This window comes from Felis catus (genome assembly GCF_018350175.1).
Source record: "Felis catus isolate Fca126 chromosome A2 unlocalized genomic scaffold, F.catus_Fca126_mat1.0 chrA2_random_Un_scaffold_37, whole genome shotgun sequence".
NCBI lineage: Eukaryota > Metazoa > Chordata > Mammalia > Carnivora > Felidae > Felis > Felis catus.
Window position 1 is genome coordinate 201,086 of NW_025408497.1, and position 15,342 is coordinate 216,427.

Below are 15,342 nucleotides of genomic sequence, written 5' to 3' on the forward strand. Positions count from 1 at the left end.
AAAACTGAAACAGGAAGATACATAAAATCTGAAACCAGAAAGAAATTGAATCAGTAATAAAAAAATATCTCCCCCAACACAAGAAGAGTTCAGGGCCAGCTGGCTTCACTGATGAATTCTACCAAACATTTAAAGGAGAGGTGATATCTATTCTTCTCAAATGATTACAAACAATAAAAAAGAAGGAAAACTTACCAATTCATGTCATCAGGCCATCATTACCCTGATACCAAAACCAGATAAAGACTCCCCTAAAGCAGAAAACTGCAGGGGCCCCTGGGTGACTCGGTCGGTTGACTGTCCAACTCTTAACTTCGGATTAGGTCATTATCTTGCAGTTCCTGGGTTCGAGTCCCACATTGGACCCTGTGCTGACAGTGTGGAGCATGCTCAGGATTCTCTCTCTCTCCCACCCCTCTGCCCTCCCTCACTTTTATGTACTCTAAGTAAATGAATAAACATTTAAAAATATATTAAAAAAATTTTTTAAATAAAACTGCAGACCAATAGCCTGATGAGTATGTATGCAGAAATTCTCAGGAAAATACATTCAAACTAAAGTCAGCAATACATTAATAGAATCATTGACCATAATCAACTGGGATATACTCCTGGGCTGCAAGGGTGGTTCCACATTCACAGATCAATCAACATGATGCACCACAGTAATAGAAGAAAGGAGAAGAACAATACGATGCTTTCCACAGATGCGGGAAAAGCATTTGACAAAATGTCACATCCATTCATGACAAAAACCCTCAGCAAAGTAGATTGAGACTCAACTTACCTGCACATAGTAAAGCCCACCTGTGAAAAACCCACAGCTAATCTCATCCTCAATGGGGAAAAACTGAAAGCTTTTCCTCGAAGGTCAGGAACAAGGCAGGGATGACCCCTCACACCACTGTTACTCCACATAGTATTGGAAATTCTAGCCACAGCAATCAGGCAACAAAAATAAGAGGCACCAAGTCGGCAAGGAAGAAGTGGAACGCTCCGTATTTGTAACTGACATGATGCTCTCTATAAAAAACATGAAAGACCCCCATAAAAATTGCTGGAAGTGATACATGAGTTTCACAAGTCACAATATACAGAAATCAATGTACAGAAATCTATTGCGTTTCTATAGATGAATCATGGATTAACAGAAAGAGAAAGTAAGGAATCAATCCCATTGACAGGTGCACCAAGTACCACAACATACCAGGAATAAACCCAACCAAAGAGGTGAAAGACCTATACTCTAAAGGCTATGAAACACTGAGGAAAAAATGGAAGAGGACACAAAGAAATGAGAATACATTTCATGTTCATGGATGAGAAGAACAAATACTGTTAAAATGTCTACACTCCTCAAAACAATCTACACATGTAATGCAATCCCTATCACCCTAACAAAACATTTGTCACAGAACTAGAACAAGTAATCCCCAAATTTGTATGGAAAGACAAAAGACCCCACACAGCCAAAACAAACTTGAAGAAGAAAAGCAAAGCTGGAGACCTCACAATTCCAGACTTGAGGTTATATTAGAAACCTGTAGTGATGACAACACTGTACTGGCAAAAAAAAAAAAAAAAAAAAAAAAGGAAGGAAGGAAGGAAGGAAAAAAGAAAAACACACAGACACATAAATCAATAGAATGGAAACCCAGAGATAAACTCACATCTACATGGTCAATTAATTCTCAACAAAGCAGGAAAGAATATCCAATGAAAAAAAGAGAGTCTGGGGACACAGGGGTGGCTCAGTCACAGAAGCATCTAATTGTGGATTCAGCTCAGGTCATGATCTCAGCGTTCACCAGTTTGAAACCCGTGTCAGGCTCTGCACTGACAGTGTAGAGATTCTCCCTACAGCGTGGGATTCTCTCTCTCCATTTCTCTCTGCCCCTCTTCTGCATGCTCTCTGTCTCTCTCTCAAAAATAAATAAACTCACTTAAAAAAAAGTCTCAAAATATGTTTTTAGAAAAATTAGACAGCATCTTGCAAAACAAAACAAAACAACAACAGACCACTTTCTTACAACATGCACAAATATAAATCCAACATGGATAAAGACCTACGTGTGAAACCCAAAACCATAAAAATCCCAGAGGACAACACAGGCAGTATCTTCTTTGACAATGGCTGTACACACGTCTTTGTTGATATATCTCCTGAGGTAAGGGAAACACAAGCAAAAAGAATGGGACTTCATAAAAATTAAAAGCTTCTGTCACCAAGGAAATAATCAACAAAACTAAAACACAACCTACAGCATGATGATATTTGCTAACGACATCTGATGAAGGGTTAGTGTCCAAAATATATAAAGTTATACACACCCAAAAAGTGAGAAATCCAACTGAAAATGGGCAGAGGACAGGAATAGATATTTTCCCAAAGAAGACATACAAATAGCCAAGAGACACATGAAAAGATGCTCAACAATACTGATATTCTGGGAAATACAATTCAAAAGTACAATGAGATAACTCATCACATCTGTCAGAATGACTAAAATCAATGAATGACAAAACCACATGTGTTGCCAAGGGAACCATGTGGGGAAAGAGGAAACCTCTTGCACTGTTGGTAGGAATGCAAACTGGTGCAGCCACTCTGGAAAACATCATGGAGATTCCTCAAAAAATTGAAAACAGAACTACCTTACAATCCAGCAATTTCACTATGCGATATTTACACAGAGAATACAAAAATAATACTTCAAAGGGATATAGCAGCATTTTCTACAACAGCCAAATTAAGGAAACTGCCCAAGTTTCCATCAACTGACAAATAAATTGAGATGTAGTATATGGAATGGAATATTATTTAGTTGTAAAACATGAAATCTTGTCATTTGCCACAAGGTGAATGGAGCGAGAGAATGTTATGCTGGGTGAAATAAGCCTGTCAAAGACAAATACCATATGATTTCACTAACACATGGAAATGAAACAAAGCGAAGGGGGCGTGGTGGGGGGATGGAGGGAAGGAGACGGTGACAAACAAACAGACTCTTAACTAGGCAACAAACTGAGGGTTTCCACAGTGGGATGGCAGGGGGTGGGGGGGGGGGATAGATGAAACAGGTGATGGGGATTAAGACGTGCACCTGGGATGAGCACCCAGTGACGAGTGGAAGTGTTGCTCTATATTTACACCTGAAACTAATATTACACTCTACCTTTACCACCTGGAATGTAAACTGAAAAATAACCTAAGGTGAATGACACCTACCTACCAGGTTTTCTGTAGTTTTCAACCACTTCACTAATTGGAGAAATAACCATGAAAATTTGTAAAAACATGTAAGATGTGGGGGACAGTTTGTGCCCTTACCTCGGTCTTTGGTTCCAGCAGGACTCGGAAAGTGGGTCCCAGCTCATTCTTCTAGACGGTCCTGAGACGAATATTTCATGTCTTCACATCCTAACTGAATGCAGCTCCCGGTCTTCTGAATTTCTGTCAGGATTTCTCCCTGGAAACCAGCCTGAATCTGGAGCAAACCATCCACAGCATCCATGATGTGATGTCGTGAGACCCCTCGATCCACAGGTCCTTTAATAAAATACGTCTTGTTCAAATACTGTCCGGGAAAGTGAGGAATGAAACACGGGAACAGCCCACAAAATGCAAGGGCCTGTGCTGCTGACCGACTGGCCAGTGCCCAGGGAAGCCACCCAGGGCCCTCTCCTCAACACTCAGTGCAACAAGGCAGCTTCTCTCTGGCGACTCAGGAGACACCAAGTTACTGCAAGGCTCCCAAGGTCTCCCCTGGAGAGGGCAGCAGAACCAGCTGGAAACGCAGCTCTGGTCTCTGTCCTCAGGCAAGGGCAGAGGCCCTGAGTGCTCTGGGAGCAACAGAAGCCCTTCCTGCTCTGAGGTGCCCTGGGTCAGAAAAGCCGATGGGGCGCCCTCTGCCGGCAATTACCGTGCATAGAGAGGAGCCTGCCCCCAGGGTTTGTGGTGCTCGCACGCCGTCTGCTGGCCACCATGGGAATTCCTGCAATGTTGAAGGCCATGGCCCTCAGCTGAGGGACTGAAGGTGTTCTCGCAAATAAGCCTGTTCTCCACATTGGGAGGGGTCTTAGTGACAGGGCCTGGGACACTAAGAAATCTTTTCCTTCCCCTTTCTTGTGAGTGAAGAATTAAACCACATTTATTTATGTAATGACATCATTTGTAACGCTTGCAGCAAGTGTCACAGAAAAATAGCCCACCTATTTACACATGCTGAACAAGAGGTAATTGTGTTTACCTCCAAACTACTTAGGTGAGATAAAGAATTGACACGTTTGAGAGAGAGATACCAGCTTCCAGCTATGGAATGAATAAGTCCTAGGGCTACAAGGTACAGCCAATGAAATAGAGTCAATCCTGTAATAATAATGTTGCATGATTTCACATGATAGCTACACTTGTGGTTGAGTACAACATAATTTATAGATATATGAAATGACTACACTTTATGCCTAAAACTAATACAACAAATGTGTGAACAATATTTCAATAAATAATCGACATCCTTTACACTATTTTTAATTTCTCCTTCTTTGCCATTAAAAAATCATTTCTGGGGCGCCTGGGTGGCTTAGTCAGTTAAGCGTCTGACCTCGACTCAGTTCATGATCTTGCAGTCCATGAGTTTGAGCCCCACGTCACGCTCTGTCTGACAGCTCAGAGCCTGGAGCCTGCCTCAAATGTGGCGTCTCGCTCTCTCTCCCCTCTCCGTAGTTGGGGGTCTCTCAAAAAAAGAAAAAAAAAATAAACATTAAAAAATTTTTAAAAATTCATTCCTAATTTAGACTCTGTCAAATTCCATTTATCCCACATTCTCTAACATCACCATCTTGATGTTGAGAGCTTATCTGAAAAGTCACTAATAACATCTTTGATGGACACTTGTGACAGGTCAGAATGCAACTTACAGGGAGCTACATGTCTGTTATGACTTTACCATATAAGCACCTTGGCTGATATTTTCAAATTATGAAAATGAGCTGGGTCCTAGCTCATTCTTCTAGAAGGTTCTGAGAGTCAACATTTGGCAGCTTCACTTCCCAACTGAATGCGGCTCCTGTTCCTCCGAATTTGGGTCAGGATTTCTCCCCCGAAACAAGCCTGACCTGGAACAAACCAACACCAGCCTCTCTAACGTGGCGTCACGGGACCCCATGAATCCACGGATCCTCCAGGGAAATACTGGCAGGGGAAATGAGGAACACACCACGGAACAGCCCAGAAAAAGCAAGGGACTGTGCCGCCAACCGACCACCCGCGCTTCCGGGGAAGCCGCCCAGGCCCTGCCTCCCCCGCCTCGGGACGCAGCCCCACCACCTAGGAGACGCCAAGGGGCTGCGAAGCCTCCAGGGTCTCCCCCAGGCCCGGGGGCGGAACCTGCTGGAAACGCAGCTCTGGCTCTTTGCCCACACTCAGAGGCACTGGGTCCTCTGAAGCAAAGAAGCCTTTCCAGCTCGGGGGCGCCCTGGATCAGAAAAGCCTAGTGGGCGCCTTCTCAGGCCAGCACTACCCACTCAGGGACCCGGCCCCACCCTGGGCGTGGTACGTGCGCGCCCTCTGCCGGCCGCCGTGGGAATTCCTGCAATGCTCAAGGCCATGGCTGCTCACAGCTAGAAGTACTGAGAGTGCAGCTGGTCCAGTGAAGCCTGTTCTCCTGATCCAGAAGGGTCTTACCGAAGGGCTTGCTTGGGACACAAAGAAACCTTTTCCTTCTCCTTTTTACTGACTGCAGAATGAAACCGAATTTATTGACATAATGATATCACGTGTAATGCTTTAAGCAGCATTCGCAGAAATACAGACTGCAAATTGACACCTGCTGACCTACAGGTCATGGTGTTTAGTACCAAAATGCTTGGGTAAATAAAAAAGTTGACACCTCTGAGAAAGAGATACAGGCTTCCAGCTATGGAATGAATAAGCCATTGGGATCCAAGGTATAGCCCATAGAATAGCGTCAATCCTGTAAGAAAGCATTGCATGCTTTCCCAATATAGCTACCTTTCTATAGGTACCTGGAGAGCGTAATGTATACACACGGAATCACCATGATATATGCCTGAAACTAATACAACATGGTGAGTCTCCTATATTTCAATTAAAAATGACAATATTTTTTATTTCTCCTTCACCATTAAAAATTATTTCTAATTGAGAACATATGAAATTCCATTTATACCACATTCTCTAACGTCAACATCTTGATGTTGAGAGCTTGTTTTCCAAGTTGTCAATAATGTCTTTGAGGACACAAATGGGGCAAGGTCAGAATGTGCATCTAGAGGGAGCTACAAATCTGGTATAAATTTCCTGCCTCTATATGGGTAATTTCAATGAAAAGTGCTTTATGGATGAAGATGGATGAAATCATTTCCATCAGACTCATAGGTAGATAATTGTGCCTTCAAATAATAATTGCCATCTCTTCATATCAGAGGAAGGCTGGGTGAAGATATAGGTTTCTCTTTTGATCTAAGAGAAGGTTGTGGTGTTTTAAACTGCTCACCTACCATCCAGAATCCAGAGATTAGCAGCCCTCGGTCTTCTGCTCTGTGCAGCCCTGTCCAGGAAACGGCACCACATCTCCTGTGTCCCCCTCTCCCCTGTCATGTTTTAGCACAGGCCCTGATCACAGTGGATGAGAATCGTGTTTAGAGAAGCTGCTCATGCTGACCTTTACTGGAGCACGGCTGTTCCCAGCCACCGCAGGGAAGCATGTGGACAGCCAGATTTTGAGCCCTTGGTGACCCAGCCATGACCCCAACGTGGATGGAAGGCTGGTTGCCTCCATAACTTGGGAGGAAGGAGGGCCTAGCAGGAGTCAGGCGTGCTGGGGCAGAATGCATGGGCTTTGAGGACCTGGAAAGAGTCACATACTTACACCCAACTCCTCCTTGGTGGTGCGGAAGGAATGGGTATCATGTCATTGACATCTGCCCTGCCCGGCCCTCAAAAAGGAAACAGTGGGGGGGGGGGCAGGGCGACTTGGTGGCTCAGTCACTTAAGTGTCCAACTTTGGCTCAGGTCATGATCTCAGGATTTGTGAGTCTGAGCCCCACGTCGGGCTCTGTGCTGACAGCTCAGAGCCTGGAGCCTGCTTTGGATTCTGTGTCTCCCTCTCTCTCTGCCCCTCTCTCAATTGTGCTCTGTCTCTCTCTCACTCAAAAATAAACATTGCATCAAAATAAAAGATAAAAACAGAAAACACTGAGAGGAATATGGGCCATTATAAGACTCACACCCACAACTGCTACCTTGAGTCTACCTCAGCTCCCACCTGGATTGGTGCTACCGTGAGGTAGCGGGTACGTGGGGAAATCCACAACGTGTGGATTCATGCAGGGTTTCCTCACTGTTCTACCCGAGACACTGCTGACCCCTCATCCATGTCTTGCAATCATGAATCAGCCATGTCCTGGGGGCTGATAGCTGCCCTGCTGATCACCATACACCACGGTGAGTAGGAAGTGCCACGTGCTTGCGAGGATCTATTGACGAGTGAACACAACTGTCACCAGATCTGGAGGAAGGTTGTGGTCACCACCCCAGAAGGAACCAGCGGGACATGTGCAGTCAATACAATTCAAACAGTCACTTATCTTCTGCCCCTATTACTGTAGATTCTACCTGTTTGTGAGCGTGTGTACAGGGGTCACACTGTGTACATCAACACAGAATGACCGTAGGTCCTCCTGGAAGCAGATAATGACAGAGATACAGAACTGTGATGGGTTTATTAGGGGAAACGAGGAAAAACAAAATAGAGGGGACAGGAATGGTCAGGGAAAGAATTCAGTCAAATATGCATATCAGACAACTTTTCTAAATATATCACATCACCACAGCCTATTGGTCATAGTTCAGGGTCCACGAAGTTCGCATTCTCCTGTAAGGCAACGAGATTTTGGGTTATTGCAATGGGATCTTGTGTTCTCCTCTATGTATTTTGTCTTCAACAATATATCTGTGGCCTTGGATGAACACTTAATTGTGTGGCTGCATCTGTGTGTCTACCTCTAAGGGATTAGGACTGTCTTCAAATCTTAGATATAGATCCCTGAATGTACACACTATCACAGTTATCTTTTCCTTTTTCGTAAAATAGGACCTGAATTTTAAAAGAAAAAACACAGGGGTCTTTGCCGTATTTTTTGAAACAGGCATTGCCAACCTCTCAGCCTCAGGCATTACACTCTTAGTTTCATGAAATTGAATGAACATCTGTTGAGGACCTTCTGTGTGGAGATACATTCATTTCCACCCTGAGAAGGGTGAGTGTCCACTCCTCCCATACATTTTACAAATTCCTTAAGTGCTTCTCACCTCTTCATCGTACTGACCTCAGAAACCAACATTGTCCCTGTTTCTCAGATTACAAACCTGAGGCTCTGAGATGACCGCCGAGAGCTGGTGTTACAGCTGACACAGCAGGAACACAGGCAAAACCTCAGGAGATTGCGAGGGAACTTTCGGAGACGCAAACCTGCAGGCAGGGTGGTGACAGCAGACGCAGGGGTGTGGTGACCAGAGTTCAGCAGGGGCAGCTCCTCCTCACCCCTGAGTTCCCCACCAAGAGTCTGACTCAGGCTGAAGGCCAAGGAAGCGGCACAGCTGATCTACAACCTGCCTTCACATTTAGTCTCACTGAGACACGCTAACTTAGGCAGACAAGCATTTCCTAAGTTTAATTTCCTAAATCTTCCAGAACATTCTTCAAACATGTCCAGACCCTTCAGAAGACCAAGGGAAACAACAAACTTTATTTAGATTATGAACTAGGTGCACTGTGGTAACGTTGACATTTCAGAGATGATGACTGCATTCTACATTGTGGTTGAACCCGTGCAGCAGTCCTTTGCAGACTTCACACTGTCCTCATGCTCCCTTCCCAGTGTGTGGGCCCTGCCAGAAATGGCCTCCAAGTCCATCCTACTGACCCCAACGCCCTCCCCTCTGCACCTCCTCAAACTCTGCTTACTGTGCTCAACTTCCCTTCTATTCCTGCGTGATTCAAGTTTCCCCCAGTTTTGCACTGGATCCTTCACTGGTACTTCCACTATGGTGACCACAAGGTCTGTGTCATATAATGCATGTGCCCCCTTTCAGACGGGACACCTGAGGCACCTACACTTAGGGGTGCATCTCATCCTTCACGGAGCTCAAAGCATTGTGTCTTTCAGACAGGCACCAGTACTCCTGATACATCTGCCTTTGTGTAAAACTCCTCTTTCTTGTAGACAAGAGAAACCTACAGCTGACCTCATTACAGGGAAATGACACAGCCCATTGTACACTATGTCCTGAGAAACTTGAGATATGTGACACTGTCCTCAGGCAGGTTTGCAGTTGAATTGCCAAGCCCTCACAAGCATCCCTACATCATTCCCACCAAGTCTTTCACCAAGAAGATGAATACGCTTTATCAGTCCCTCATCCAGTTCAGGTCATCTTACCAAATTTAGTACGTGGAGGAGCTGGTGGAGGAGGCGGAGGTGGCCCATCGCCCGTGACTGGTGGTGAAGGGTGGTCCATGGGGGACAGCCTGCAAGGCGATCCTGGGGAAGGACCAGGCCCTCTTGCATTCATAATGGCCTGCAGAACAGAAAAGAAAGCTATGTTCATAGGACAGAGCAAAGCACCAACACCAGCAAAAAGTGGCAACCCAAAGAAGCAGTGCTCATCTCCTGCCAGCTTGCCCACCACCAGGTTCCAAGAGGGCAGCATCAGCGCCAAAATCTCTACCCATACTTTGAGTTCCACTTATAGCTTTGGGGGAGGGGAACGGATGCTATGGGGACAAACCAGTGTTCCCACATGTGTGCAAATGTAGAACAGCAAGCTCTTATCCGAGAGGATTTATGGAATGAGTACCAAATTAATAAAATAGCATATTCCTGATAGGAAGGCATTTAAGTCCAGAATCGCCTTCCACCCCGCATCCGCCTCCACCACAGAGGCTGCTTATTTGTACGTGAAGAACTACAGATTGAGAAGGAATGACAATCCCAGGCTCCACACATGGAATCATAGCCCTCGTGGCTCAAAGCTCTGCCTCTAAGCCCCCGCCTGTGCCCGATCTGCTTCTCTCCCGACAATGAGGTCTTCTCCTCTCTGCAAGTGCTATCCATGGGCACAGAGACATGTTGGGGGATGGGGATCCTGAGGTCATGCAGAGAACCTCGAAAAGCATGTTCTTAGAGAAACATGTTACCTATACATGTTAGGTAGGCTGAGCTAATTTATTTTCATTCAGTGGTACTTCTCAGTTAACTACAGTACAACTCGCAGGGTACTTTTGTTCTCTGAAAAAATAAGCTGAAATTCTAACTAACAGAATTAACACAAATACACTTTCGTTTTTGCTGTACATCTCCATGTTTCACCTGTAACAGTGACACAGGACACAAGAGAACGTGCTCATGTGAACACAAAGGACACAGTGGAGAATTACAATGCAGGTAATTACGGATTGTCTCTCTTCACCACCCATGTAGCAATGCGTGTTTTCTAGGACAAATATGTCACCTCTTGGAGTTCAGAATATGTATACCCAGGGCACAACTGAAGAGATTCCAGACAGCACATTTACAAAAAAAAAAAAAGAAAAAAAAAAGAAAAAAAAAGAAAAAAAGGCTGAATGTTGATGGGTATTAAATTTACTTTGTCTAAGACCACTCTAAATGACACATACAAAAATATAAGTTGGAGTGAAGGCAGTTTGCATTTTCAAAACATAAGGATAACTGCCGATTTTCTGAACACATTAATCCCCTAGAAAGAAACAGAACAGGAAGAAACAGCAAGAGCAATGATTCCACACTGAGGAGGTCCAGAAAAAATAAGTCATGCCAAAAGACTTCCAGGTGGAGTGTGGTCTCTTCCTCCCTGGGTTATTTCCAGGTATATACCAGAAAAGCCCTTGGGCGCTCAGCCCTAGGCACGATTGGTTCTAAACCTTCCACAAGGAGGTGACAGGCAGAAAGTAGAGAACCCCATAGACACTTGGGTTAAGGCTGTGCATTTGGAAAATGAGAAAAACAAGCAGACATATCCTACAACACACAAAACAGACACAAAGCCGGGAGAGAGCGCTGAACAGAAAAAGGAGGGTTTTGCCAAAGAGTTACAACTGAAAATGTCCACAGCAATTACCTTGTCCTTCGTGGTCCTTTTGGTAGAGTCAGTGTTGTTGTTACTCACAGAAGCAACATGTGGATCTGAAAAAGGCCCTAGAAGGGATGGAGGTTTATTCTGCTTTGAGTAGATTGTGCAGAGATTAAAAAAACAAAACATGGGGCGCCTTGGTGGCTCAGTCGGTTGAGTGTCTGACTTCAGCTCAGGTCACGATCTCACGGTCCGTGAGTTCGAACCCCGCGTCAGGCTCTGGGCCAATGGCCCAGAGCCTAGAGCCTGCTTCCGATTCTGTGTCTCCCTCTCTCTCTGCTCCTCCCCCATTCATGCTCTGTCTCTCTCTGTCTCAAAAATAAATAAATGTTAAAAAAAAAAAATTAAAACAAAACAAAAACACAAAAACAAACAAAAAAAAAACCCAAAAAACAAAAACCACTCTCCTCATTCCTCAAGCAACCTAAACTCTCTGGCCCAGTCAGATCCCAAATCACATGCATAGGGTATCCCGCATGCTTCAGGTGATCCCAAGGTAAAGGGAGAGCCATTCTTTAAACTCTGATGAAGACCCATAAAAGCCCTGGTTCAGGTGTTTTCATAATTCCTCAAACAACTGTGGATGACTGGGGGCTCAACTGGATGGATATACGTTAGGCTGCGCCTCATGCCTCCCACTGCCCAGCACATGGACTGTGTATGGCACACATCTGCTGAAGCGCTATGCCTGCTTTTCTGCATACAGCCCCATTCCATCTCCACAAGAGACACCTGTACCAACACAAGGTGGGGGAAATGACACCAGGATGATAAGTCAATCGTGAGACACTCAAGGAATGTGGTGATGATGGCAGGCATTTTCCTTGCGTTGCAATGGTCTGTGGTACCACCTCTGCACCTTGTACAAGACTCAACAACGGGGCGCCTGGGTGGCTCAGTCGGTTAAGCATCCGACTCCGGCTCAGGTCATGATCTCACACTGCGTGAGTTCCAGCCCCACGTCGGGCTCTGTGTTGACAGCTCAGAGCCTGGAACCTGCTTCAGATTCTGTGTCTCCCTCTCTCTGACCCTCCCCCATTCATGCTCTGTCTCTGTCTGTCTCAAAAATAAATAAACATTAACAAATTTCTTAAAAAAGATTCAACAACAACAAAAATTAGATGAAGGTTCTTTGCAAGCCAACTCATACTGCCCAGATCATCTTACCAAGTGGTGCAGGTGGAGGGTTTCGGGATGGTCCTGAACCTGGCACAGGAGGTGGATGTGCCCAGGAGATCATACGGTGGCCTCTAGGGTAGGTCGTGCAGAATCTTCCAGTTGATGGAGGAGGTCGCCACGGATCCACACTGCCCTGCAGAACAGAAGTGACAGCTATGTGCAGATGCCACACAAGAGAACCAATCCCCAAAGCAGCTGAAACCCATAGAAGTACGGGTCAGCACCTGCCCCCTTCTCTGCCACCAGGATTCAAGAGAGTAGCATCAGTACCTGAAAACTCTGTCCCTGCCACTGGGTACCACCTACAGCTTAGGCAACTAAACGCAGGCGGTTAAACTACTGTCACCACATGTCCCTGCCCAGGTCTGAGAATTTAGAACAAAATGATGCCATCTTACAGGATTAAATAAGTAATTCCAAACTAATGAAGCAGCATATTCCAGACAGGCAGACATCCATGTCCAGGATCACTTTGCATCCCTCCACTACAGGGACGGCAAAAGCTCTGTTTTTGGCTTATTCCGAACACAGAAAAATGGACTGCAAATACACAGCTCATTCTCTGCACATGAAATCACAGCTACTCTTGGGGACAAGTTCTGCCTGCCGGCCCCACACTTGGCCCCCTCTGCTTCCCTCGCTGAGAAAGAGGTCTTCCTACTTTCTGCAAGTGCTATCAAAGGCCAAGAAACCACTCGGGAGTTGGGGATGCCTGGAGTCTTGTAGGGGACCTGAGGAAATGTTTGCTGTGAGGAACATATTACACATCAATGAGTACTAGGCCCCCAAGTGTTCAACTGAATTCATAAGGAATTCTGGTTCTGTGTACACTACAAGACACAGAGTAATACATCGTATGGGAAAAAAGAGGCAGACATTCAGGAAACAGAATTAATGCAAATGTGTTTTGACTTTGGTATACACTTCCAGGGATGTGTCATGAGCGATGCTATCAGCTCTAACCCTGACTGGAGACACAAGAGAACCTGCTTATATGAATAAAACTGAAGGACCTTGTGTTCAGAATACTTTTACCTAAGATACTGCTTGAAAGGATTCCAAACACTTCATTTACCCATGAAGACGTGAAGGTGGTGAGTTATGACAATGACGTTGTCTAAAACCATCATAAATTGTACAAGGCACACAATATAAAGATGGAGGGAAGTCTTTTCACGTTTACAATGAACAGACAGTCTTCACACATGAATAGTGAGACCAGAAAGAGGAAAATAACAACAACACTGATCCCACAGAGAGGTAGTGTGTTAGGAGTCAACAAGCTTAGAGACTTTGCTATAGAGTGCAGTGTATCTTCCTGTTGTTGTTATTTTGAACACAAGGGAAAAGCCATAAGGTGGTCAACTTCTAAGTTCCTTTGACTACTAAGCTGACCAGAAAAAAGATGACAGGCTGAAAAGAAAGCAGCCTGTAGACTCTTGGGTGAAGGCTGTGCATTTGGAAAATATACAGACAGGCAGACATATCACACAACACACAAAACAGGGATAAGGCCACAGAGCATGCTGTTCCGCAAATGAGGGTTTCCTGACAGACTTACAAGTGAAAATGACCCCAGCATTTACCTTGTCTTTCTCGGCATTGTTGGTAGACTGCTTGTAGTTGTGACTCATGGGAGTGACACAAGCTTCGGCTGAAGGCTCTAAAAGGGATAGAGGTTTACTCTGATTTTAGTAGACTGTGCAGAATTCACACAAACACCACATTTTGTGTCGTGTTAAACTCTTGCCCACACTCAGGACCAGGAGGAGAGGCAGAGAGTAACCCACAAGCCTCAGTTGACCCCAGTGATAAGGGGGAGATCTATCCCATCATATCTTAATGAAGAAACCATAGGGTCCTGGCTCATGTTCTTCATAATTAGTCAAATAACTTTCAACAGGGCAGCTCAAAGAGAAATCAGGAAATCGTCACCAAAACAGCCATTTCTCAATACACATGAGGGGTAATAACTCAGCATCTCATTTCAGATAAAAATTAAAATGAGAGCGTCAGTTGGTGGATAACATCAAAAAACCCTCCACAGAAGAGCATGGGTGTGTTTCTTCTGACTCCAGGCAAATTGTTCAGTCTTTCAGCTTATCTATAAGCTGCCTTCCACGTGGGAGCCGGTATTATGTAACTATTTCTGAATGGAACTGAACTTGACTGATATTATATTAAGGAGTAAAGGAAAACTATGGATGTCTAGCAGTGAAGCCGCAGAGGTGCACTGATAACATCAGAGGGCGAAGCTATTTGGAGCTTGGATTCAGGAATGTAGGTCTACAGTTCACAACAATAAAAATAAAGGAACATTAAAAATAGTCAATAAATGACCTTCTCCTCAAATAAACTAAAGTCTTCACATTGAGTCCGGGTGGGAAGAAGGATGAGGCCCCTGTCCTATCATCCTTTCCAGGCTCTTCAGACAGGGGGATGCTAGAGGAGGTGGGAGGGTCACAGTCAGAGGAGGGGCATGAGCTCCAACAGTCCCAGGGACAAGTGCCTCACTGCTTGCAGTACCAGAGGAGAACACCCTTCTGTCACCCCTTCAGACCACCTGCTGTCCTTAGTGTTTGTGGTTCTCTCCAGGACACACGATGATCACCCACAGGAAAAGGCTCTGCCGCAGAAATTAGGCTGCTGCACATCACCACATGCTCCTTACCTCTCCTCGGAGCGTTCTGCATCTCTGGACCTCCAGGCATTGGTCTCCACCTCCTGTATGCCTCAACCAGCCTCTCTCCTTCCATCCCATCCAGTCTTGGATACAGAAAAAGAATGGACTTCCATAAGAGTTGCAATGCCACGTCCTCTGACTAGACACTAAACGGCACCGCTGTCATCCCTCAAAACACCCATAAAAACTCATGTCACGCTCCCACACCTGTATTTCAAGCGGGCGATCTCCCGGCTCTGTCCCGCCATTTTTGTCTCCCCGATCTGACTCTTCATCTAGGGGAGAAAAACACATCCACCTTCAG

At 45.2% G+C, this 15,342-nt stretch overlaps 3 protein-coding genes and 1 long non-coding RNA gene across 17 annotated transcripts in view; 2 read left to right on the forward strand and 2 right to left on the reverse strand.

Moving 5' to 3' along the window:
- LOC123383549 overlaps nucleotides 1–4,559 on the reverse strand; it is a 202,087-nt gene extending 197,528 nt beyond the window's left edge. For both annotated transcript variants that reach the window (XR_006593379.1, XR_006593378.1), the window contains exon 1: nucleotides 3,332–4,559. This is a non-coding gene — a long non-coding RNA (uncharacterized LOC123383549). The remainder of the gene's footprint in view (nucleotides 1–3,331) is intronic.
- LOC123383548 (transport and Golgi organization protein 1 homolog) overlaps nucleotides 1–15,342 on the forward strand; it is a 355,976-nt gene that overhangs the window by 168,321 nt on the left and 172,313 nt on the right. The window lies entirely within an intron of this gene.
- LOC109497044 (transport and Golgi organization protein 1 homolog) overlaps nucleotides 1–15,342 on the forward strand; it is a 259,754-nt gene that overhangs the window by 135,541 nt on the left and 108,871 nt on the right. The window lies entirely within an intron of this gene.
- LOC111559263 (transport and Golgi organization protein 1 homolog) overlaps nucleotides 7,728–15,342 on the reverse strand; it is a 48,264-nt gene continuing 40,649 nt past the window's right edge. For all 7 annotated transcript variants that reach the window (XM_045051412.1, XM_045051408.1, XM_045051406.1 and 4 more), the window contains 8 exons: nucleotides 15,246–15,313; nucleotides 15,027–15,121; nucleotides 13,942–14,018; nucleotides 12,344–12,488; nucleotides 11,165–11,241; nucleotides 9,466–9,604; nucleotides 8,393–8,495; nucleotides 7,728–7,898 (listed from right to left, as the gene is read on the reverse strand). In XM_045051412.1, the coding sequence (XP_044907347.1) occupies nucleotides 7,859–7,898; nucleotides 8,393–8,495; nucleotides 9,466–9,604; nucleotides 11,165–11,241; nucleotides 12,344–12,488; nucleotides 13,942–14,018; nucleotides 15,027–15,121; nucleotides 15,246–15,313 (744 nt within the window). In that variant the 3' untranslated portion in view covers nucleotides 7,728–7,858. The remainder of the gene's footprint in view (nucleotides 7,899–8,392; nucleotides 8,496–9,465; nucleotides 9,605–11,164; nucleotides 11,242–12,343; nucleotides 12,489–13,941; nucleotides 14,019–15,026; nucleotides 15,122–15,245; nucleotides 15,314–15,342) is intronic.